Here is a 22,998-nt window from a genome sequence, read left to right on the forward strand (position 1 = left end):
CAACATTGTCAAACCTTCACGTATTTGATGAATTATGTTTCATAATCTTCACGGTTGGGATTCATCATGCATGGTGGTGAACCATGTATGAGATTAAGATACTCAATCTATTCAATTTCATAAAAAAAAAAAGTTTAATTACTCTGTTGGTTCTATACTTTCGCAAAATTTTCAATTAGGTCTCTATACTTTTTTTCTTTTAATTGAGTCTTTGCACAAATTTTTTTTAATTGGGTTCCTATATTTTTTTTCCTTTTATTTAGGTCCCTATACCAATTTTTTTTTTTAGTTGGGTCCCTATAAAATTAAGCCAATTACTACTAAGAGGGACTTAATTGAAAAAAAAATAGTGCAGGAACCCAATTAAAAAGAAAAAAAGTGTAGGGACCTAATTGAAAATTTCACGAAACTATAGAGACCAACAGAGTAATTAAACCAAAAAAAATTATTATTCTAGTTACAATAATGCTAGGGAACCAAGATGGTTCTAGCAAAAAACCAGCCAAATGCCTCTGGGTGAATCCAAAATCTCTATATGGATGGTATTTATACTATGTATTAAGATGTTTTTTTCTTTGTAAATTGGATGATTCTGAATATGTTTTTTGATTTATCATGTTTTAAGCATTTAGAGAGAGAAGGGGGGTGAAGAGACAGAAACTAATTGAATCAGTTTCCATGATTCACGTTGCAATGATACATCTCCTCCTAATTTGAATGTGGTGAAATATTTAATAACCAATATTTTAAATCATAAATATATAAAAGTAATTACTATATTTATAATTAATTAAGTTGATCCATTTTTGGCTGATTTGGAGTTGGTTCCATATACTTTTCTTTCTAGTTAATAATTAATACGACTAGAAATTCTAGTGGTGATGCAGTTGACACGAAATTGTTTGAATCCAACAAAACTGTTCCAGCTTTAATTAATTAATTAATTAATATTGGATTAATATAACAAAGTCAGCCTCTTAATCCTCTGCATATTCTTCTTAATTGACCATCATATTGATTTGGTCTTTTCCTGTGTTTTGAGTTCAAGAAACTTGTGCTTCAAGCGAAAACTTGTTGGAAGGTTAACTACAAGTTTTTCCAAGCTCCCCTCTAACAGTTTAATTGCATTTTAAGGTCCCTTCTTTTTGCTTCTTCATCTGCATTATGTAGCACCACCAACCTCATAGAACCTTTATATATGAAATGTGATCATATATATTCAGTTTACCTCAAAAGTCAAAGCAAAGTTGATAGTTTTCTCATTGTGAAAAAGTTGCTACAAGGTTATGGCAGTAATGGAAGAAAAGCATTCTCTTCTCCATGGAACAATTGAAGCTACTATCTTTGATGCCACACCTTATTCTCCTTCATTTCCCTTTAATGTGAGTTTTAGATAACTATCATTCTATATAGTATTTACATTATTCTCAGTTTTGAAATAACTGTCATGTCTCTTTTTTTGTTTTAACAGTGTCTATGTCCAAATGGAAAGCCTGCTTTTGTGACCATCAAAATAGGCAACAAGGTGATGGCAAAAACTACACAAGAAAGAGGGCGTGTGTGGAACCAAACTTTTCAGATTCAATGTGCTCATCCATGTGATTCAACCATCACCATCACTCTGAAAACATCATGTTCCATATTGGGAAAATTCCAAATTAAGGCTCAGCAATTGAAAGAAGGAAGCTTCATGAATGGTTTCCTCCCCCTCCTAATGGAAAATGGAAAACCAAGCACACAACTCAAGTTGAGGTTCATATTATGGTTTAAGCCAGCAGATTTGGAGACAAGTTGGGCAAAGATAATTAGCAGTGGGGATTATAAAGGGATTAATGATGCTACATTCCCTCAGAGGTCTAATTGTCAAGTTAAGCTCTATCATGATGCTCATCATTCACATGATTTTCAACCTCCTTTTGATCTATGTGGAGCACCAAGAAATCTATGGGAGGATGTCTACAAAGCAATTGAGGGTGCAAAGTATTTAATTTACATTGCAGGGTGGTCCTTCAATCCCAACATGATTCTGGTAAATAAGAAAATATCATATCATTCATACCATTTTTGATAATATACATGTTGGTTTTGATAAAGTTGCACTCATGCTATTTTGTTCAGGTTAGAGATCCTCAAACAGAAATCCCACATGCCAGAGAAGTAAAGTTGGGTGAACTATTGAAGAGGAAAGCAGATGAAGGAGTGGCTGTGAGGATTATGATTTGGGATGATGAGACATCTTTGCCTTTTATTAAGATCAAAGGTGTTATGAACACCCATGATGAAGAATCTTTTGCTTACTTCAAACACACAAAAGTAATATGCAGAAAATGTCCAAGATTACACCATAAGTTCCCCACAGTCTTTGCTCACCACCAGAAAACTATAACTGTGGACACCAGAGCACCCAACAACTCTGCTAATGAAAGAGAGATTCTGAGCTTCTTGGGTGGTGTTGATCTCTGTGATGGTCGGTACGACACAGAGACACACTCGTTGTTCCGAACACTTGACAAGGAATCTCATTACCATGACTTCTACCAGACAAACATTGCAGGAGCTAGCCTCAACAAAGGAGGGCCAAGAGAGCCATGGCATGATGCTCATGCTTGTGTAACTGGTGAGGCTGCATGGGATGTTTTAACAAATTTTGAGCAAAGATGGACAAAGCAATGTGATCCTTCTCTTCTAGTCCCTGCCAACACCTTAGTAAAGCTCTATCCTTCTTTTGCAAGTAATCCCTCTGAGAGGGATTGGAAAGTTCAGGTATACCGGTCGATTGATCATGTATCTGCTAGTCAAATGTTTAGAAAGCTTACTGTTGAGAGAAGCATACATGAGGCTTATGTGGAAGCGATTAGGCGCGCCGATAAATTCATATATATTGAGAACCAATATTTCATTGGAGGGTGCCATATGTGGGAGAAAGATAGTTATAGTGGCTGTGGAAATCTGATTCCAGTTGAGATTGCACTCAAGGTGGTTAGTAAGATCAAAGCAAAAGAGAGGTTTGCAGTGTACATAGTAATACCAATGTGGCCAGAAGGTGTTCCTGAAAGTGAACCAGTTCAAGATATACTGCATTGGACCAGAGAAACAATGGCAATGATGTATGGATTAATTGGAGAAGCAATACAAGAAAGTGGTGAACCTGGGCACCCAAGAGACTACTTGAATTTCTTCTGCCTTGCAAATAGGGAACAGAAGGGAATAGATGAGTTTCTTCCACCACATTCTCCACATCCTGAAACACAATACTGGAATGCACAGAAAAACAGAAGGTTCATGGTTTATGTCCATTCCAAGATCATGATTGGTATGAAATCATTACATTATTGTTGATTAGTTACAGTAACTTATGTTGCTCATTCTATGAAAGTGCTTAATTTTGTTGGTTCTTTCTATGAATAGTGGACGACCTATACATATTAATAGGATCAGCCAATGTGAACCAAAGATCCATGGATGGGCAAAGGGACACAGAGATTGCCATAGGATGCTACCAGTCTCAAGATGGAGCTGAGTCTGACAAACTCATGAATCATGGTGATATTCATGCATACAGAATGTCACTGTGGTATGAACACACCCGGAGCACTGATGAACTGTTCTTGGAGCCGGAAAGGTTGGATTGTGTGCATAGAATGCGGTTGATAGGAGATAAAATGTGGCAAGTGTACAGGAATGAAGAGATTGTGGACATGGATGGTGTGCACCTTGTAACATACCCCATTAAGGTAACACAAGAAGGGTGTGTAGAGGACATGCCTAATGGTGAAGATTATTTTCCTGATACAAAATGTTTAGTGAAAGGAAAGAGATCTAAATTACTACCCCCTCTATTTACCACTTAGCAATATGGGCACACAAAAACAAGACTAACAATTCTTTTGTGTATATCCCTTTTTCCTTCTCAACCAAAAAAAAGATATATATCGCTTTTCCCTTTCAGTAGTGTTCATGTACATTATGAATTTATGATTCTGATAAAAGCAGAGACCTTGTACATTTGCTGATGATTGGTGTTGACAAGAGGGCTGAAACAACATCCGATGTAAATTCAAATTACTTAATAATATTGTTTAGTCTTTCCATTGCTCTGAGTGATATGGAAACGAATTTCTAAGTGAAATCCTAACAGTGAATGAAATCAAATCGCAGTTAATTTCCGAGCAAAAAGTCCTGTTCATGCAAATCTCAGCATAACATCAATAAAATTATAATGCTTCATCTGCAGCTATATTAGTCTAGTTATTGAAGAATAGAAAACAAAAAATGATTATCTTCATAGATTAACTTTAAAAAAAAAAAAAAAATTTATAACAGCACCAAAAGGTATAGTAAATCAAATCTGTGAAACATATTTGAGTCCAAGGAAGTACAATGCATGGAACACACGATGACGGAACCGTGGCGGTTATATGAAAAATCTCGATGGAATAATGAATAATCAAATGATAGTAGTAAAGTTCTTTGCCATGTATAACACATGATCATGAAAATGAGTGCGGAGAAGCGTTGAAATGACTATCGAACAGGTTTCAAGCTAAATCTGATTATATAGCAACGACCTTAAGGCATGATTCATTGGCCTAACTTCAAATATTGGTGGTATGAAGTAGTCTGCATCAACCTGAATTTGAGGCATGTGTTGAAAAATATCTAAACGGAGACATCCCTTCCTCCAGAAACCACATTTAGCAACATCTGAAGCAATCATTCATGAACCATCTACCAGACAAAAATTGTGTCACAACTTTCAGCATTACCATTTGTAAGTCGAAACAATCCGTGACCACCACCTAAGCTTCATATCCAATCTCAGAATATATGATCCCAGCCAAAAATGGCATGCTAATATATGTAGTTTACCTTGACGCAACAAGCTATCTAAGTACATCCTCTTGATTGACCAGTCTTTAGCTCACAACGGGAAAATTCATCCCATTTGCATTTCAAAATCAATCAAGAACACACTGTTGTTCCTCAAAATCTTGCAACATTAAGGCCAAAAGACGTGGACAGTTTTCCTCATTTCAAAGTCCCCTACAAAATTTCCCAGCCTCTCATCTGCAACAATAATAGAAAACATCAGTTACTTGAATATGCGTGCAAAGGGGGGGAGAAAACATTAAAAATAAAAAATATATATATAAAAAGACAAGTGCATGAACATTACTCTTAATGCCATATCATATAGAAAAGCCTTATCGAAACAAAATAAAATGAGAACTACAAGATACGGGAGCAATCTTGAAACTATAAGAAACTAATGAGGAAGCCAAATGACTGTTAGCATCCTTCATCCTGACCAAGTGTAACAAAAACCTCCTCAAGAGATTCATGACATTAATCACTAAAGTACTTGTTATAATGAAATGTGTCCTGGTATTTCCAATCCAGTTGGACACTGGAACAGCATTATAAGCAACTCCAAAGCCTCTGACTCCCCAGGGAAGCTGACTATTCATCTTTTCTAGAGAAGACTCAAACTTACTCTAGAGATAGCCAACTCCGAGTGCTTCATGTTCAAGTCAGCAGTAACTACTAGCCCTGGGTTAATGCTCCTAAATTAATATAGCCTACATGAATTACTGAGAGAAGTAGCAACATCAACTCACCACTTGAAAGGAATTCAACCTATAAGTTGCAAGCGTCCAACTTTAGCCATGAATCCATCCAAGTTAATTGGATGGTCAGGTATTCCAGAAGCAATCAACCATACTTCACAAAATGATAGTAGGTCTTAAATTGTGAGTCTTTAACTTCACTTCAAAAACTAGCTCAACGGGAAAGGGATGCTAAAGTACTTATAAAGGCTGTCTTTGCATATCCATAAAAAATGTAGAAGCTTACACACCACAATGACAGCCACATGATTGGTTCTGATACTGCCTTAACAAGGTTGGACTCCAGAGTTTGATATCTTCATGTAATGCGGGACTTAATGATGTAACAATTTGTTAAGATACAAACCAATATCTCAACCTTCCTTTCACTCCTATTAGATTGATAATGACAACTGGGACCTATGTGAAGGTTTTGCATCCTTTAGCTTTCCAGGCAGCTTCAATTGTCGAAGCACCTAACTAATAAATATGAATACAGAAGATTCAATTTCGTAGGAATGGATGCATTGCAGCTAATATTATACTACTGCTTAAAGTCGAATTAGAAGGCTAGATTCCTAAACATTACTCTAAATTTTCTGGTTAGATAACATTCCTAGAAACAAAATCTGATGATGGAACTTGGTGACCTAATACAGGTGTGCAACTACTAGTTTATATTAAGCAGAATACTAAACCTTTACATGATGGTAATCAGAAGGGTAACACATAGCAAGTTCCATACTTGTTACATCATTTAGACCAATAAAATAAGCAGAATACTTGCCTATGAGCTTCAGATCCCCAGCTCGCCTCCAGACATACTTCAGGTTGAAAGTCTTCTCTTCAGATATTCCACAGTGATGGTTGCAATATATGATAGAATTTTGGGCATCATGAAGATTTCAGCAACCCAACCAATATGAAGAATGGGAAACTCCCTGATGTATGAGATTCACTCTTCATGTTGAATGGGTATAGAACTAACTTACCCCTTGAATCCTAGTGCCGGTCAGATTTGTAAGCTAACATACATCTCATTCTACATCGACAGCAGCCAATTTCTGGCCCTCTTCAAATAAACAGTGAACAAGAGCAGTACAAGACCTAATACACTACCATCTTGCTGGGAAAATCCACTTGTTTAAAATCAGGCTCTAACATGTACCACTACAGCACTTAATAGTTTGAAGCATTCGAGGTCCAATCAAACTGAACATGTTTTAAAGCATGGCCAAATAATGGTGCAAAATACTTCTGAATCTGTATTCACTCCATCCAATTTCATTGTTCTTGGGGTTTTCCTCACGACAAAGTATCATAGGGTATTGGGCATCGTATGCACCAACAAACAACTGCTTCTGGACAAACGCAACACGCTTCTACCATCCACCACCCATCCTCCATGCCAGCAAAAAGCAGTAGTTACCACCAGCAACTTAGCAGAGAAAACAAAACAAAAGGTTGAATATTTCAAAAACCGAACATCTCGTCCAGGCATGTATATTAAATCCGATATTTGATTACAGCCACCGTCAATACAAGCACCTTTTCCAGCAATGAAACTAAACAAAGTCCCAAAAACTTAACTAAATATGAAACCCTAGAGCTTAATTTCCAGGAAATGGATATCTTACATTCGTTCAGCCATTAGCAACATAATCACCCACAAGGTTATATTCCCAAAAATTTATGCAGGATGCCTCCTTTATCAGTTGCAGGACTACAATGACTAATCCTAATAAAATCCATCAGGTGAGGAACACCATACTGCTCTTCAGTGAAGTTTATCCAATCTTAGAAATAGCTATAACTGAGATTTATCACATCAAGCCTAAAGAAACATACTCTATATTCTCCTTCAAACTGTAACGTCTCATTTTGTTCACCTCAGTAAACAACAGAATACCTAATATAAATTATGCCCCAAGTTCCTCTCTGTCTGATGACTGCTGTGACAGAAATAATTACCCACTAGATGGGACTAATTTCAATATCACACATCCACACTCCATCTGTGCAGCACCATTTATTTAACATATTGCTAGATTACTAAAACTTCAACAAGGAGCACTGATAATAATAATGATACAACTTAAGTATCCATCGCCCTCTAAAACAGCTATCCACGATCACCCACCAAATACTGAATCTCAGGCAACATGTTTCAGCACATGGGAACTATACCTCATTTCATCTCATGAATTATTTAAAACATGTCTTTCCGAGAAGAAAGATAGACAACAATAATAGCCAAAAGCAATAATAAAAAAACTAGAAATATGTATCAATGGAAGATAGATAAATTTAAGTTTCATCATACTAGGTTTTGAACTTAGACATATTGCAACAACTTTCCCTATAAATACGAAACAAAGCAACACCGAAACCTATATATGCTAGTTACGAACCAATTATAACCAGAAAATAAGCATTGATGAGGCATGCACAGATAGAAGGATGCCAAACTCAATCACAGCCATGGTGTTAACACGGGCTAAAGTGATGGCAAGCCTCTCTTCTTCACCAACAGCGATCACTTGAATTTCAACGGCGATTAGTGCGAGACTTCTCAGGTCCTTTCCTTGAAGTAGCACCTGCCCCATACAGAGGACCTTTCTCCACAGCACCCTAGACAGAAGCATATAAGAGGTGAATAAAGCCTTGAAGGTGAAGCCTAACATTTAAAACTTATAAATTAAGGATGACACATACCAGGTGAACGCCATATGGTCCATATCCATCTGCATACAGAGCTGGATAACCCCCTTTGGGGCTACCAAACTGTGTTCCATAAGGCCCACCTTTGTAAATGATTAGAAAACAAAACATCATCATTTTAATTATTTAGATCATCAATAAATGGAGGATACAACTCTATTAAGGCCATCTATTGGTCTAATTGAATGACCTTCCTTATTCAAGCCATTAAATCAAATCAGGCAATTATAACTTTTCTAACAACCCATACAGTTAATAAAACACAAGAAGATATCTATAGAAGGATAACATAGAGGTCATACCAGCACCCCACTGTCTGCCATCAACACTAGCAAGCTCTGCACGTAGCTTCTCCACTTCCCGAGCCATGGAAACCATGTTTTTCTCCATTGATTGCCTTTGTTCCATGAACTCTATGTTTGCCTTCTTTTCATAATCCATCATGGTTCTAAAAAGCAAAAACTAATCACCATCAGTTTAAGCTAACAAATTCAGGAATGCACATCAGAGAAGGGCTCGAAGCAGAATATGGGAACTGCGATCACAGCAGAGCCACACACCTTGCACGCATTAGCTCCTGGCGTAGGCCATCAATCTCGGACTTCAACATGGGAATCTGTTTATTATCAGCTTGTAACCTTGCAACATCCTGATTAAGCGTCTGAACCTTCCCTGTAAGTTCTTGCTTAAGAGTGTTAAGTTTCTGAACCTCGGCTCGCAGCTGCGCAACCTCACTCTTCAGGGGCTCGGCAGCCCTGAGATCAGACTCCATCTTCCTTCCTTTGTCAATGAGCTCCCTGGAATGCAGCTCATGCTCAGCACGAATATCACCAATGGCAAGGTTCATACGGTGAAGTTCCTCCTTGGCAGCAGCAAGGTCACGCTGCAATACCACACGGTCCTCAATGAGCCTGCGGTTGTCAGCCACAACCCTACGCATCTCGGCATGCTGCAATTCGAGTTCTTCTTCGAGGAGGGCGGCGGGATGCGGCGGGGGGATGGCTGGGCGGGGAATGGGAGGAGGCGGGCGGGCATAAGGGGCGTCGGAAGGGTAACCCCGGCGGGAACTCAAGGGTTCCCGGTGATGAACGCGGTGCCTTGACATTTGAAGTAAGCCCTACCTTATCTACCTAACAACCTATAATAATCTCACAAACACATATGATATAATATATTTCATTTCTTTAGAAAATATCAAATCTTTAGAAATCATGAACGAAGTTCTGCTGACGTAAACAGAAACTAGGAAAATGAATGATAGAAAGAAAAGATGAATGAAATCGGATTTCAATATGAGCGAGAGAGAGAGACAGAGACAGAGACAGAGACAGAGAGAGACAGAGAGGTTAAGGGGAAAAAGCGAACCTTGTGAGAGGGAGAAGATGAAGATGAAGGTGTAGGGTGATGCTGATGTGATCGAAGAGCAGAAAAGAAGGTCGTGTTCTTCCTCTCTGCGGCAGCGGAAGGCAAACACAAAAGACACAACCGCAATTCTTATCAACGGCGTCGTTTCAAACTCTTAAAAATAATGGACCAACAGTTGGGTTGGATTGGGCTTATATTGGGCTTTCTTTCATAAATAATGGCCCATAAGTAAAACTCTATATAGAGAAGCCCAATATCAATACCAACAAATAGAACAACCAAAAAGACATACTTGAAAAAGAATTTGTTCCTTGACCAAAAAAGAAAAAGAATTTGTTCCTCACCAAAAAAAAAAAAAAGAATTTGTTGATCCATATTCTTTTTTTTATACTTACTCTTCTTTTTTTTTTTTTTTTTTTTTTTTTTTTTACTAAAGATAGGAGACTCGAACCCGCAACCTCTTAATTGAGTATGGGGAGACTATGCCTTTTTTTATACTTACTCTTGGTTCTTAGAAATTTCTCTAATAAATGAATTAAAAAGTTCAATCCAACATTTGACAAATTAATTTTTAAATATTTTTTAGCTGATGTAATTCACCAAAATAAGTGATTGAAGTGCTGCACATCGATATGAACTGGTTTACTTTTTATAACCTGCAAAAAACCTAGAGAAGAATTATACGTTCTAGAAGAAAATACATATTATCTTTTGTAAACTGCAAAAAATTTCAATAGCCTATATAACCTGTTTTAAAGAAATTCACATTTTTTGAAACCATATACAATTGTTTCAGCCTATATTTGAAAGATAACAATGGAACGGATTATCAAATAATTTGTTTATACGGAAAACTGAATTGTATTGATCAAATGTAGAAGTACAAGAGAGAGAGAGAGAGAGAATTTTTTGAGCTAGTAAAATGTAAAAATCTTAGACCCACAAAATGATCTTGGCGCCGTTACAAGTGAAACTACTTCATTCAGATCTAGTATACCTAAAATTTAGTATTATGTTTGTTTTGAGGTACTGAGACAGAGACTGAGAGGCTGAGATTTAGTATTATGTTTGTTGGCTCAGAGATTGGTACTAAAATTTCTGTTTCTGTTTCTAAAATTTCAGTATTTCAATACCTCCAAAAAGTGAGGATACAGGGGACTGAAATTTTTAGAGACAGAGATTGAAACTTTAATAATATTTTATACCTAAAATACCTTCATTTTAATTAATTAATTCTAATTTTACTTTTTGTACAAATTAAATTAGAGTTTCATTCTTGTTTTAATTTCTGTCTCCCACTTTGTACTAAACAGAATACTGAGATTTATTTCTGTCTCTGTCTCTCAATCTCAGTCTTTCAGTTTCTGTCTCTCCATCAAACGCTACTTAAATGTTTGTGGCTGTGGGTCCCCAATAATCTCCATATCAAAACTCAAAAGCATGAATGATACATTTATATATGGGGTGTATAGAGTTCCATCAAGTTGTCCTATGAATTTCATCATTATCACATGGGTCCCTTAAACTCAAAACTATTATTCCACTTACTCTTCTTATTCAATCTTTCCCCTACCCTCTTCCAAAGCAAATCCAAAAGCTAACAAAAGAAAGAACAACAACAAAAAGCATATCTACCCTTCCTTCTCTAAAACCACCAAAAAAAAAAAAATGCATACAAGGTGAAATGGGAAAGAAGAATTAGTGAAAAGTAAAATGCCTAATTGAGGGTCCCTCAAAAGATGAAACCTTTTGTTTTGTGTTGTCTTGATGTGCAAAGACAAAAGCAAAGGGGACAAATTCATTAACCTTACATATGAAAGTTCCCCACACGTGTGTACATATTAACCAACCTTCTTCATGGACCCCCTTTTTTTCTTTCCTAGCTATTCTTTTCGATCTTGTCTTTTTTTTCTTTGTTGGTTTAATAAATGTTAAATAAGATAAATTTTGATGGTTGATTACTCAACATTTTTGGGTTTTTATTGCCAATTAATTAATACATAGATTTTCTCTAAGATTCCACTCTTCTAACCAAGATTGGCATCCTCCTTTTCATTCTTACTGTTGGGAAATTCACAATTGTATCTTCTTCTGCATACCATCTGTTCATGAAAAACACCAAGAGAGTTTCAGATTCCTAACTAGTAGTCATATATAGGGTAGCAAAAAAAAAAGCACTATAAAGATTGCATGTTTATTATGAGGACCAAGCTAATCTCAAGTTGTAGCATAGAGTATCTTCCTAGAGGATGGTGCAATAAGACATGATCTATAGACCTAAGGAATAATATCAACAACATGCAATTTGTCTCCAAGCTAAAAAAACAAAAAAAGAAAAAGAAAACAGTTCCAATAAGTAAATAAAGTTTCTTTCTTAGTGGAGTTGTGTAATTTGCACATTATTTAACATATCAAATAATATAATATTGTCTCTCTTATAAAATTATATCCACAACATCTCTACCACAATCACATGTTAAACAATACTAAAATTTATGTGAAAAAGAAAGGTACTTTCTGCACTCCCAAAATCACAGACAAATGCATCCTTTTATGTTCCATACTATGTAAAATACATAGTATATGCTTGAATAATATTTCTCTTGTTCTCATCATCAACAAGAAGACAAAGTGACAAACACATGGACTTAGGTTGCTTGACCAGTCAATTATTCCTTTCTAGCCCTGTACATATACACATTTCTATAATTCTGTCATTTCTTAAATAGCATAATCACATACATACATGTGTGGAATCTATGGCTTCACCTGAATTTAGTAGTACATATATATTTTCTTTGACATGTATCTTGTGTTTTCAACTATTCTGTTACTTTATTGGAAGTAAATTCAATGTGTTAAGTGATTCAATAGAGAATTAAATGCAGAATGAGAATTGATGAGCACCTAAATTGAGTGACCAAGTGATGCAAGAAGATAGAAGCCTCAAGCCTAGCCAAGTCAAGGCCAGGGCACAATCTTTGTCCACCTCCAAAAGGAGTGAAATTGCAAGTGCTTGTGTCTTTGTCCTGTCATCACCCCAACAATTTGTTTTGCTAAATAACTAGAAGATTAACAATAAACAACTAAGTGTGTTATAGTTTGTATGGTTCTCTTACTTGCCACCTCCATGGATTGAATTGGTAAGGCTTGTCATAGTTTTTGTCATCTAGATGAATTGATCTAAAATATGCTAACACACACCATCCTTTTGGTATAAAATACCCTTTTATTTCTACATCTTTCATAGCCTTTCTCATAACTCCAATTATTACATTTCCTATCCTCAAAGTTTCTGTGATAACCTGCATAAGTAAGCAGCCATACTATATGTATATCAAAATACAACTAATATATAACAAAATACGCATTAAAAATATTAAAACAACACGTATATTTATACACAAATACATACTAACTAAGTAACTAATTTAGTAGCTGGATTTTGGTATAGAAGTAGCATTTTTGGTAAGCCAAATACATTAGTAAACCATATATAATTTAATATATCATTTATGTTTGACTTACTGTTTGAGTAAATGGTAATGATAAGTAATCACTCCAATTCAAGGGCTCCCCAAGCTGATCTTTGAGTTTCTTAAGCTTCACATTCTCCTCCTATTACCAACAGTGGAACCATTTACCAAAGAAGTGATTAATCAGTAATCACTTCAGTCAAATTTTGTCCACAACAAAATTATTTGATCATTTACCAAGATTTGTTAATCAGATATTCCTTGACATTAACATAGAATTTAAGTGGATGAAATTTTCTACAATTGTGATGTTTGCTTCTCTTTATAGGGTTCATTCATTGTCAATTTGTCTATTTGTCCAAGAATAGAACTTAGAATCTTTAATAATAACAGAACAAGAAATGACATCATGGTTTCACAAAATGTAATTTTCACAATAAAATAACAAAAAGTTGTTCTAGTTTTATATTAAGGCCTATAGGTAACTATGCAAAACCACTAATTAACCAAATAATTAAGAGTGACAGTATTTTGAAACTGAACAATGTGCTGGAACTAATTTTAATGTAATTTCTTTATTTGTAAAATAAAATAAAAAATAAAATAAAATGGCATACTCTCAATTGTTGCAAAGCAGTGGGGCATTCTGATAAATACTTTACAGCAAGAGTCATAAGAACTGGCACTGAATCCTCCCCTGGAATCATCATATCAATCATATTATCTGCTATTAATTCATCTGTTAACCTGTCATTTTCATCATTCAGAAGCACATCCACCACATCTTTTGGAACTTTGGAGATTCCACATTCTCTTCTACTTTCAATAGTTCTCAGCATTAACTTCACCATCTTCTTTTTTGCCTGAAAAAATAAAAAACAATTAGGCTAAAAATCATAGCATGAAGTAATATAAAAAAAAAATATATCCAATTAATGACTTACCACTTACCTGTAAGGATTGATGAAGTTTAGTTCCTGGCAAATTTATTGGTAGAGACATGAGGCCAGACATGAATTCCTGAAAATGTTTCTTCAGAAGCTCCATTTCTTCACCAGGATCCAAACTAATCAATGCCTTGGCTAGTACTTGAAAGGCAATCTGGTGTGATAATTGGTATGATATATTAAAAAATAATATAACATCATAATAATTGTGAATATCATTTTCAAGGCAGCATAATCCATGCAAAATGATTATGAACCCCATAAAAAGACAACTGGAATTTTTTGACTTTTGTAATCTTAGCTGCTGTCTACTATTTCACCTTGAAACTCAAGTATGAGCCAGACAAATAACTATGTCACCTAATATAATTTTTATTTTTACAATTCAACAAGCTTAATGAGAATGAGAATGAGAGCTTCACCTTGTTATACAACTTTGCATTTGTAACATTCACAAATGTCTATTTTTTGAACAGATTTTTTTCATCTTTACTATCTCAGTGTCTTTGTAGACACTAGACTTGGATTTGAAGACAAAATATCAAACTTGGGAGATGGATAGAGAACAGAGAAATAAGAAGGAAAGAAAGAAAGCTAACATTTTTTGTCTCATCTTGTATGTATACAGGTTGATCCTCCTTCCAATTAGTCATTGATTGTTGGACATAGTTCTGCATCTCTCTAGTGATCTGAACCTTAAGCTGCTGAGACTTGAAGAAAGCTCCAACTAGTCCATGTATTCTCCTCTGCAAGCTTCCATTGATGAGCAAAATGGAAGACTTTCCCATCAACTCAGTCAGAGACTTGGGATAGGAAGGAACAAAAGCCTTTGCATCACTTTGCAGAATGAACTTATTAACTTCTGCATCTGTGGACACAATTGTTGGGCTCCCAAATATGTGAGACTTAAACACCTTCCCATACCTGCAAAAATTCAAGTTTTATATAAGAATTTAATGTATCTGAATACAATTTATTTTGAGATGAACTTACATGCTGCGACGCTTGTCCATGAAGCTCTCAGGATGATCAGAGTAGGCACAGGAAATAAACTCAATGGTTTCACCAACAAAAGGCCATCCAAGAGTGCCTAAGGGAAGTTGATTATTCATGTGTTTAGATTTGATGAGTCTAAGCCATGTGATCCTTCTGTAGAAGAGGATGAAGAACAAGAGTAATGGTGTCACAAACACAATCCAAACATTTTTGTCCATTTTTCTTTTCTATTATGACACTATATATTTGGCTTAAATATTGCTATATGATTCATAAGAAGTTTTATTGAGTGTTGTGAAGTGATGAAGTATGAGCAAAAGTGTTGTGATAGTGAGAATATTTATATATGCAATGCATTGAGAAAAAAAGAAGTATAGTACTATATATAGACTATAGATACAAGATTGCCTTTTAATTTTTACTGATGCTACTACCTTTGGACTTAACTGAGGTCAATACTCAAATAGTTTAATAGTTTTGCTCTGAATTTTGGGAATGTTATCTTCAGCTTCATTTAATTTAACTTAGTCTCTGTCTGTCTATTACAATATACTATATATCACAACTTGCTGAATATGATGATGAGGCAAATTATATAAATTTGTTTGGTTTTCTGCTCAATCAGCTATTAGTCAGTGTCATTCACATGTGAGTAGATTATAGTAGTACTATTATTTTAATTGAATAATTAAGTTTAAATAGTAACTTGGAACATCAAATGGAATGAAGTAATTATGTATTGTTCTATGTAGATATTTATATATACCTTCATATTGATATTAAATTTATATATAACAAGACACTATGTGTTGTTCATCATGATCAAGAGACGTGATGGATTTGAGCAAAATTTGCTGGTCTCAGCACATAAATACTTGAAGGTTCTTAGGTAGCGTTTGTTTTGAGGTATTGAGACAGAGACTGAGAGACTGAGACTTAGTATCATGTTTGTTGGTTTAGAGACTGATACTAAAATTTCTGTCTCTGTCCCTAAAATTTCAGTATTTCAGTACCTCCAAAAAGTAGGGACACAGGGGACTACAATTTTTAGAGATGAAGACTGAAACTTTAATAATATTTTATACTTAAAATATTCTCATTTCAATTAATTAATTCCAATTTTACCCTTTATACAAATTAAATTAGAGTTTTATTTTTATTTTAATTTCTGTCTCTCACTTTGTACCAAATAGAATATTGATATTTATTTCAATTTCTGTCTCTCAGTCTCAGTCTTTCCGTCTCTATCTCTCTACCAAACGCTAAGAGTACTTATTTAGATTATTGTATTGTTTCTATTTTTTTGTTTTTATCTTCTGGGAGTCTTCTCATTATTGTTGATGTAAAAGAAGGAAGAGACAGAAAATGTCAAGCATTATGTTTCATTAATAGTGATAGATAATAAGTTAGGCTTTTCAAATCTTGACTCTCAGTAAAATATGAAATCTAAGTTTTTGATTTAGTAGTTCAAAAATGTTATGCACAAAAGAAAAATATTTATCATATCAGTTACTATATGTATTTATGTATGAATACATGTGTTATTTTACATATTTTTAACATGTATTTTATACAAGTGACTAATTATTCTAATAAAGATGACAAAAATATTTCTCATGATGATTTTAGTTTAAAAAGTGACTTATTTGTTTTGCCACACTTTAAACAAAGATAACATTTTTATATAGCATATAAAAATCAAGTCCTAAAATCTATATCCAATGGTCAAAATGAAGTATATTTATATGAAGACAATTATAAAATCTTCGTTGGAGTATCTACGTTTTTATAAGGTTTAATTACTTTGTTGGTCCTTACAGTTTCGCGAAATTTTCAATTAGGTCCCTATACTTTTTTTCCTTTTAATTGAGTCCTTGCACCAAATTTTTTTTTTTAATTAGGTCCCTACACTTTTTTTTCCTTTTATTTAGATCCCTATACCAATTCTTTTTTTTTAGTTGGGTCCCTATAAAATTAAGCCAATTACTACTAGGAGGGACTTAATTGAAAAAAAAAATTAGTGCAGGAACCTAATTAAAAAGAAAAAAAGTATAGAAACCTAATTAAAAATTTCACGAAACTATAGAGACCAACAGAGTAATTAAACCTTTTTATAAATAGGTAACATAGTTGTGAATAGTTTTGACATAAATGAATAAAGGAGAATTGAATTACCCCACAAATTAAGGGAATGAATGATTAATGTTGTTGTAGATTAAGGGCGTCCCCCACCTTTTCTTTCTTTCTTTGTTTGGGTTCGTGCATTCATGTGAGACTCAATTAGTCCAACCACAATGCTCCATCATCATCAAAATTATGTCCCAATCCAATCTTCCCTCATAACCTCTCGTGTTACAATCATTTCCACTCTTTCTAATATTATATAATATATATATATATGGTAGAGCCCCCTCATACATGTGCTTTTTTCTTTAACCAAAATTACTATACTATTGTTTTTAAGTACAATTAAATTAAGAAATTGGGAGAGTGCTAGCATTAGTATATTCTCTTAATTGGACCTAACAAGGATAAGAGTGCCAAATTTGTATATAAAAGTAAATAATCTCTTTTCCAAGGAGAAAATGAAGATTCCATGTGCTTACCCATGTATGATTAAGCTTTTATAAATCTTTGTTTTTTTTTTTTGGTTTACTAATTCCCCAACCCGACAGGTTAAGGACTAATCCGTCGCGGATCTGAACTCCATTTAAGGGTCTGCCGCTGGCCAATGAATTGCTGCATGCATAAGGTAGGGTTCGAACTCCCGACACTTACTTAAGCGGACGAGTGAGCTGACCACTCGACCAACCCAAGTTAACCCAAGTTGGTTTTTATAAATCTTTGTTTGACTATGTTGTCAATAGCTCCTTTATATTGATTTCGCAATGGCCCATTTCTTGATTACCCTTTAAAAAGAAGAAAAAGGAAAAGAAAAATTCTAATTCTAAACTCAAAATAATCAGCTAGCGCAGCGTTTGTATCTTTGGTTATTTAAATTAATCTTCATGCAAGCGACCTAGTTCAACATTCAAATTTCACACTCCGGTGTATCATCATAACAACTTAGATTACTTGTTTATATCTTTCTCTCTTGCTTTTTAAGTTCCATTTAATTATTCAACAAGATCATCATTTAGAATCTTAGAAAAGAATGACCATACGTGCGTATAAGAACTATGCAATAATAACTTCAGTGGCATGCGGAATACCTTTTTCAAATTTTGTTGGCATTTCATTATAGTAAAACATTATATATAGGAATAGGAATATATATTGATTCAAATATTTTAACTATATATAGTAGCATTGTTATAGAGGTTCTATGTTGTGGGAACTCGTAGAGTCTGCATGGTACCGTACCCTGTCCACGTCCAAGGGAATTGTGCATGTTTGCATTAAGCTCACGTGACCAGAACTCGATGCTTAAAAAAAAAGCATTCTAAATTTGCAAACCCAAATAAATAAAAGAAAAAAAATAATGTTTATACTAATTTATATATATACTTTGTACATCTTTCTTTTATAGTATTAAAACAAATTTTTTATCTACATTGTGTATAACCACTTTTAACTATAAAAAATAAAATAAGTTTAAAAAATGATGTATACAACATTTATTATTGTAAATATGATAACCAATGAGACTCATGTAGGTATATTTAAGAAAACTTCTATAACCAAGAAAGATCCTTCCAGAATGAATCTTATAAAGGATACTTAACAGTAAATAATATAATTCAATTAAAGTTCTTTAATTAAGGCTTCTGATGATAAAAAAAACTTGAAGTGCTTTTAGTACATTAATAGCTTGAAGCATTCATTCTTCCAATCTCAAAGTCCACTTTAAACATAGGAAGCCATCGTATTTTTCATTTTATTTTCCTCTGTGCCGAGTAGCTTAGCCACAAAGAGTAAAAACAATGCAGTGACATAATTAAATCAAATGCGACTGCAAAATGAATTGATGGGGTATGAACTATCGAGTATAAACAAGTGTTTTGATTTTACAGTGATACAAGGCTTCTCCATGTTCTATGGACATTCGAACCAAGTAAGGAAGAAGAGTCTAACAAAAGCTGTAAACCAAATTCCTACCACCATTCTTACAAAACCTAATTTAAAAGGACAGTAATAATGGGTCAGGTCGTAACATCAAGGACATCATCGCTGAAGACCGGGCCATCTCCATCGATTAGCTCCACGGGCGACTGCTGCCATAACCCTTCCCTCGGTCTCGGAAACCTGATTTGTTGTTGCAGAAATTAAAGATCTCATAAATAAAACCGTCCCATAAACGAGGCACAAAATTCTACAAGCAAAGCATGTTATCAAGCATATTAATGAACAGGCCTCCCGGCCCAGGATAGAATTTGAGAACAACTGATGCATGCCTACAGTAAGCATTTTGGATAGAATCCTTAAGAGACTGCCATGGCATCATGGTAAAGTTCAATTTTGGCAGACCAGGGCAAGAGACCAAAGGAACAAGAAGTCCCTTTGGATCCATGCCATTCGGGAATAACTAAGACATGCACTCAAACCAAAAAAAAAACGGCTGGGGCAAAGAACTAATGTTATATGTTAGCCAAGTTATACGAGTGTCCACGGTTAACAGACCTGATGGCGGAGGAGGTGCACCACGCCCCATTGCAGCCAATTCAGGGCTCACTCTTTGTCCAGCTTCCTCAAGTATGGTTATAAGTTCCTTTGCAAATCTGGCATTAGCAGCTGTGAAAAACGTGTATGCAGTTCCTTTTGCACCAGCTCTCCCTGTCCGACCAATACGATGTACATAATCTTCAAGTGATCCCGGGAAGTCATAATTTATCACATACTTCACATCCTTCACATCTGTCAGTAAATAGACAATAGATGATACCAGATTCTTGGGAAGCAGTAGAAAGCAATTCTACCTCAAAAAGAAAAACTCATGTAGAATTTATCCATCATTAAGACAATTTCAATTATGATCCGGTTGATGCACAAATATCAAAAAACGAAATATCTGATGCGATAGAAATATAGAATGATTAAATGAGCACAAACACAAGCTTCTATACCTAAACCCCGAGCTGCCACATCTGTTGCAGTCATTATTGGACTCTTTCCAGATTTAAACTCTGAGAGCACCCAATCTCTTTCTGCTTGACTTTTATCTCCATGAATTGATAGTGCGGGCCAACCATCCATGCGGAGCTGCCTAGTGATCTGATCACATCCCTTCTTGGTATCCATGAATATCAGTATTCGGCTGCCGTCCATGATGTCCTCCAGCAGCTTCACCAATCTGATAAATTAGACAACTCCATTAAATGGTCCCATATGATGGGGTAATAATGTTAGGTAATGAAAATAAGCAGAACATCTCCTACTTGTCATATTTCTGCTTTTCAGGAACAATGTCAACATATTGTCGTATGGCATGGTTAGCTTTTAAATCTGAAGAACCTATAATTACCTGCAAAATGGTTACAAAAATCAATTCAATCTCAAATTACACATAAAATTCTCAGCACGTATGATATCCATAGAAAGATAAATGAAAATGAAAGTATCTCACTTTGTATGGGTTATAAAGGAACTGCCTTGCCAATTGTTCAACCTCCTTTGGCCAGGTAGCACTCCAGTACAGAGTCTGACGATCTGGACGAATCTACATAAATTTGAAAAAAATATTAATCAGACAACCAGAAGAATAAAATTCCAGTTGCAGCTTCAGAAATCTATCTTTGCTAATTTAGGTCACATAGATTGGTGTCAACTTTTATGATGAGGCTGTCTAAATCACAAGGTAATCTATTCAGCAAGTGATGCAGAATAATGTCTCCTGAAATTAGTATATCGTCTGAAAGAAAACAGTAGGTATCTATTGCTGCATTTGTTGAACCTCAACCTTGCACTTCTTCAAAAGAAAAGGGATTGTGTATAAGATAACATAATTTCATTTTGATTTTCCGTGGGCTTTTCAGCCAGCAATTGCTACAAAAGGGAAAGGGTCGTGTGATATCTTACAGTGTTGCCATTCTATTGCGTAGCTGTTTTTTTTTTTTCTGTATATTGTTGGTTTGCTTTACTAAGTTGGAACCTTTCTAACATATAAAATTCTCTTATCCACCCAAAAGAAAACAGAATTGGGTTACAAAAAAAATATAGCAAGCCTTGGAAATTTGAGCCACCAGAAAATGGAAGCAAACAAATTTCCCACCCAATATTACTTTATGACATTTCTCAAGATTGTACTATTTTAAAATAAGAATAAGATGATATAATAGAGTCACCTGTGAGACAATCTTCCTTATCTGAGGATCAAACCCCATGTCCAACATCCTATCAGCTTCATCCAATACTAGGTATGTGACCCTCCGCAAGTTAGTATGATTTGACTCAAGCATATCAATTAACCTTCCGGGAGTAGCAATTACAATCTCAACGCCTAACCCAAAAATGAACAGAAGTATCATCAGATTCAAAACTATAACACAATAAAAGCTGCATCAAGAGGAGGGTGGAACTTGCAATGGAAAGGTAAGTCCTGGCATTGTAATACTTACTTCACCACATACCTTTCTGGAGATCACGCACCTGAGGCCCCTTTGGAACCCCACCATAGATGCATGTACTCTTAATCCTTGACGACGCACCAAATTTAGTAGCCTCCTGTTGTATTTGGACGGCAAGTTCACGAGTTGGGGCCAAAACTAACACAATTGGTCCATCTCCAGGATCTGAAAACATTGTTCCAAATTCTTAGAATACACAACAAAAAAGAAGCTTAACAACTCAGTCATACAGCATCATTATTCCCTTACCTAGAATTGGCTGAGCATTTACATGAACTATGGCTGGCAACAAGTAAGCAAGCGTCTTCCCTGACCCTGTTTCCGCAATTCCGATCAGATCGCGCCCTTTCAAAGCCATTGGCCAACCCTGAGATTGAATGGGCGTAGGTTCGACAAAGCCAGCTTTCTTAATCTCTTGCAGTACATATTCTAATTAAAGTTCAATGTTGTGAAATCAGTACAATGTTGGAAACACAGCAGCACCCACATAATCTCACAGAAACTCTTCCATTTCACTCGAATACAGTCATATTCAAACAATTCCACTACACTATTCTGGTCAGAAAGGAGATTAATATACCTGGAAAGCCAACATCGTGAAAGGACTTGACAGGTTTGGGGACGTCACGGCCTTCAACGGTGATTTCCCTGCGGAGACGGTAGTCGTCAACCTCGGACTCAGTCATTGCCCTAACGGAAGGCGATTCATGGTAGAAATTCTTCTCGAAATGGGGCAAGCCGTCCAAATTGAGCTTCCTTGGGGAGGCTCCACCGTCATCGTAATCCCTTCTACTAGAAGCTGAAGCTGAAGCTGAAGCCGGAGGTGCTCCTAGCCCCGAATCGCTAAACACACACAAAAAAAATGATTCCATTTTGAATTGTTACGTTCCAGTTTGTAATGAATTGAAGTAGGAGCTGAGAAGAGAAACCCTAGAAAGGAAGCTGAAGTAGAAATGGAGTAAGAAGGAATGACGTTTACCTTCTCCGGTCACGATAGGAAGCTGGGTCGGCGGCGCGGCTGTCGTAACGGCTCATGGCGGTGACTGGGGAGTTCGATAAGCAGCGAGAGTCGTAGTAGAAGCAGAGCACGACCACCAACTGGCAAAGGTTTTATTAAATCCTCATGGTAATTTAATTTAATTTAATTAATAATTATTTTTTTCATATGATTTGGGCCAGCAAGGTAAAAAATATATGGGCCGAAAACTTGACCTTACACTTGGGCCTTGTTGGACCAAAGCAGAACCCAATAGGCCCAATAGGAGATAAATATCTTCTCGAGATTTCACTTTAGCTTTATCCGTAACTACCTTCAGTTGAGTTC

General features: G+C 35.5%; 4 protein-coding genes across 5 annotated transcripts; 1 reads left to right on the plus strand and 3 right to left on the minus strand.

Moving 5' to 3' along the window:
• The first annotated feature begins 1,032 nt into the window (after positions 1-1,032).
• On the plus strand, positions 1,033-4,129 carry LOC112769389 (phospholipase D alpha 4). The gene is made up of 4 exons (XM_025813903.3): positions 1,033-1,382; positions 1,472-2,029; positions 2,119-3,313; positions 3,409-4,129. Exons 1-4 carry the CDS (start codon positions 1,287-1,289, stop codon positions 3,849-3,851), a joined length of 2,292 nt encoding a protein of 763 aa, XP_025669688.1. The 5' UTR covers positions 1,033-1,286; the 3' UTR covers positions 3,852-4,129.
• A 132-nt stretch (positions 4,130-4,261) lies between these two features.
• Positions 4,262-9,827, minus strand: LOC112769390 (protein FLX-like 3). 2 transcript variants are annotated; one of them, XR_003186497.3, is made up of 6 exons: positions 9,693-9,826; positions 8,888-9,465; positions 8,630-8,775; positions 8,322-8,410; positions 8,018-8,237; positions 4,262-5,067 (listed from the first exon to the last, which is right to left on the minus strand). XR_003186497.3 is itself a non-coding variant. In XM_025813904.3 (5 exons), the coding sequence occupies exons 2-5, from the start codon at positions 9,430-9,432 to the stop codon at positions 8,154-8,156; spliced, it is 864 nt and encodes a 287-aa protein (XP_025669689.1). In that variant the 5' UTR covers positions 9,433-9,465; positions 9,693-9,827; the 3' UTR covers positions 7,890-8,153. The 2 variants fall into 2 exon arrangements, 1 of the variants encoding a protein (XP_025669689.1); XM_025813904.3 differs by lacking the exon at positions 4,262-5,067 and having other exon boundaries at positions 7,890-8,237; positions 9,693-9,827.
• Positions 9,828-11,392: 1,565 nt separating this feature from the next.
• Positions 11,393-15,469, minus strand: LOC112772650 (3-epi-6-deoxocathasterone 23-monooxygenase CYP90D1). Its single transcript, XM_025817617.3, has 8 exons — positions 15,109-15,469; positions 14,715-15,039; positions 14,120-14,269; positions 13,786-14,031; positions 13,221-13,310; positions 12,812-12,997; positions 12,600-12,721; positions 11,393-11,794 (listed from the first exon to the last, which is right to left on the minus strand). Exons 1-8 carry the CDS (start codon positions 15,327-15,329, stop codon positions 11,704-11,706), a joined length of 1,431 nt encoding a protein of 476 aa, XP_025673402.1. The 5' UTR covers positions 15,330-15,469; the 3' UTR covers positions 11,393-11,703.
• A 3,579-nt stretch (positions 15,470-19,048) lies between these two features.
• Positions 19,049-22,892, minus strand: LOC112769230 (DEAD-box ATP-dependent RNA helicase 20). Its single transcript, XM_025813686.3, has 10 exons — positions 22,654-22,892; positions 22,255-22,517; positions 21,924-22,103; positions 21,678-21,839; positions 21,393-21,547; positions 20,675-20,767; positions 20,487-20,572; positions 20,175-20,401; positions 19,732-19,965; positions 19,049-19,356 (listed from the first exon to the last, which is right to left on the minus strand). Exons 1-10 carry the CDS (start codon positions 22,707-22,709, stop codon positions 19,307-19,309), a joined length of 1,506 nt encoding a protein of 501 aa, XP_025669471.1. The 5' UTR covers positions 22,710-22,892; the 3' UTR covers positions 19,049-19,306.
• Positions 22,893-22,998: the final 106 nt, after the last annotated feature.

Source organism: Arachis hypogaea, chromosome 18 (genome assembly GCF_003086295.3).
Source record: "Arachis hypogaea cultivar Tifrunner chromosome 18, arahy.Tifrunner.gnm2.J5K5, whole genome shotgun sequence".
Lineage (NCBI taxonomy): Eukaryota > Viridiplantae > Streptophyta > Magnoliopsida > Fabales > Fabaceae > Arachis > Arachis hypogaea.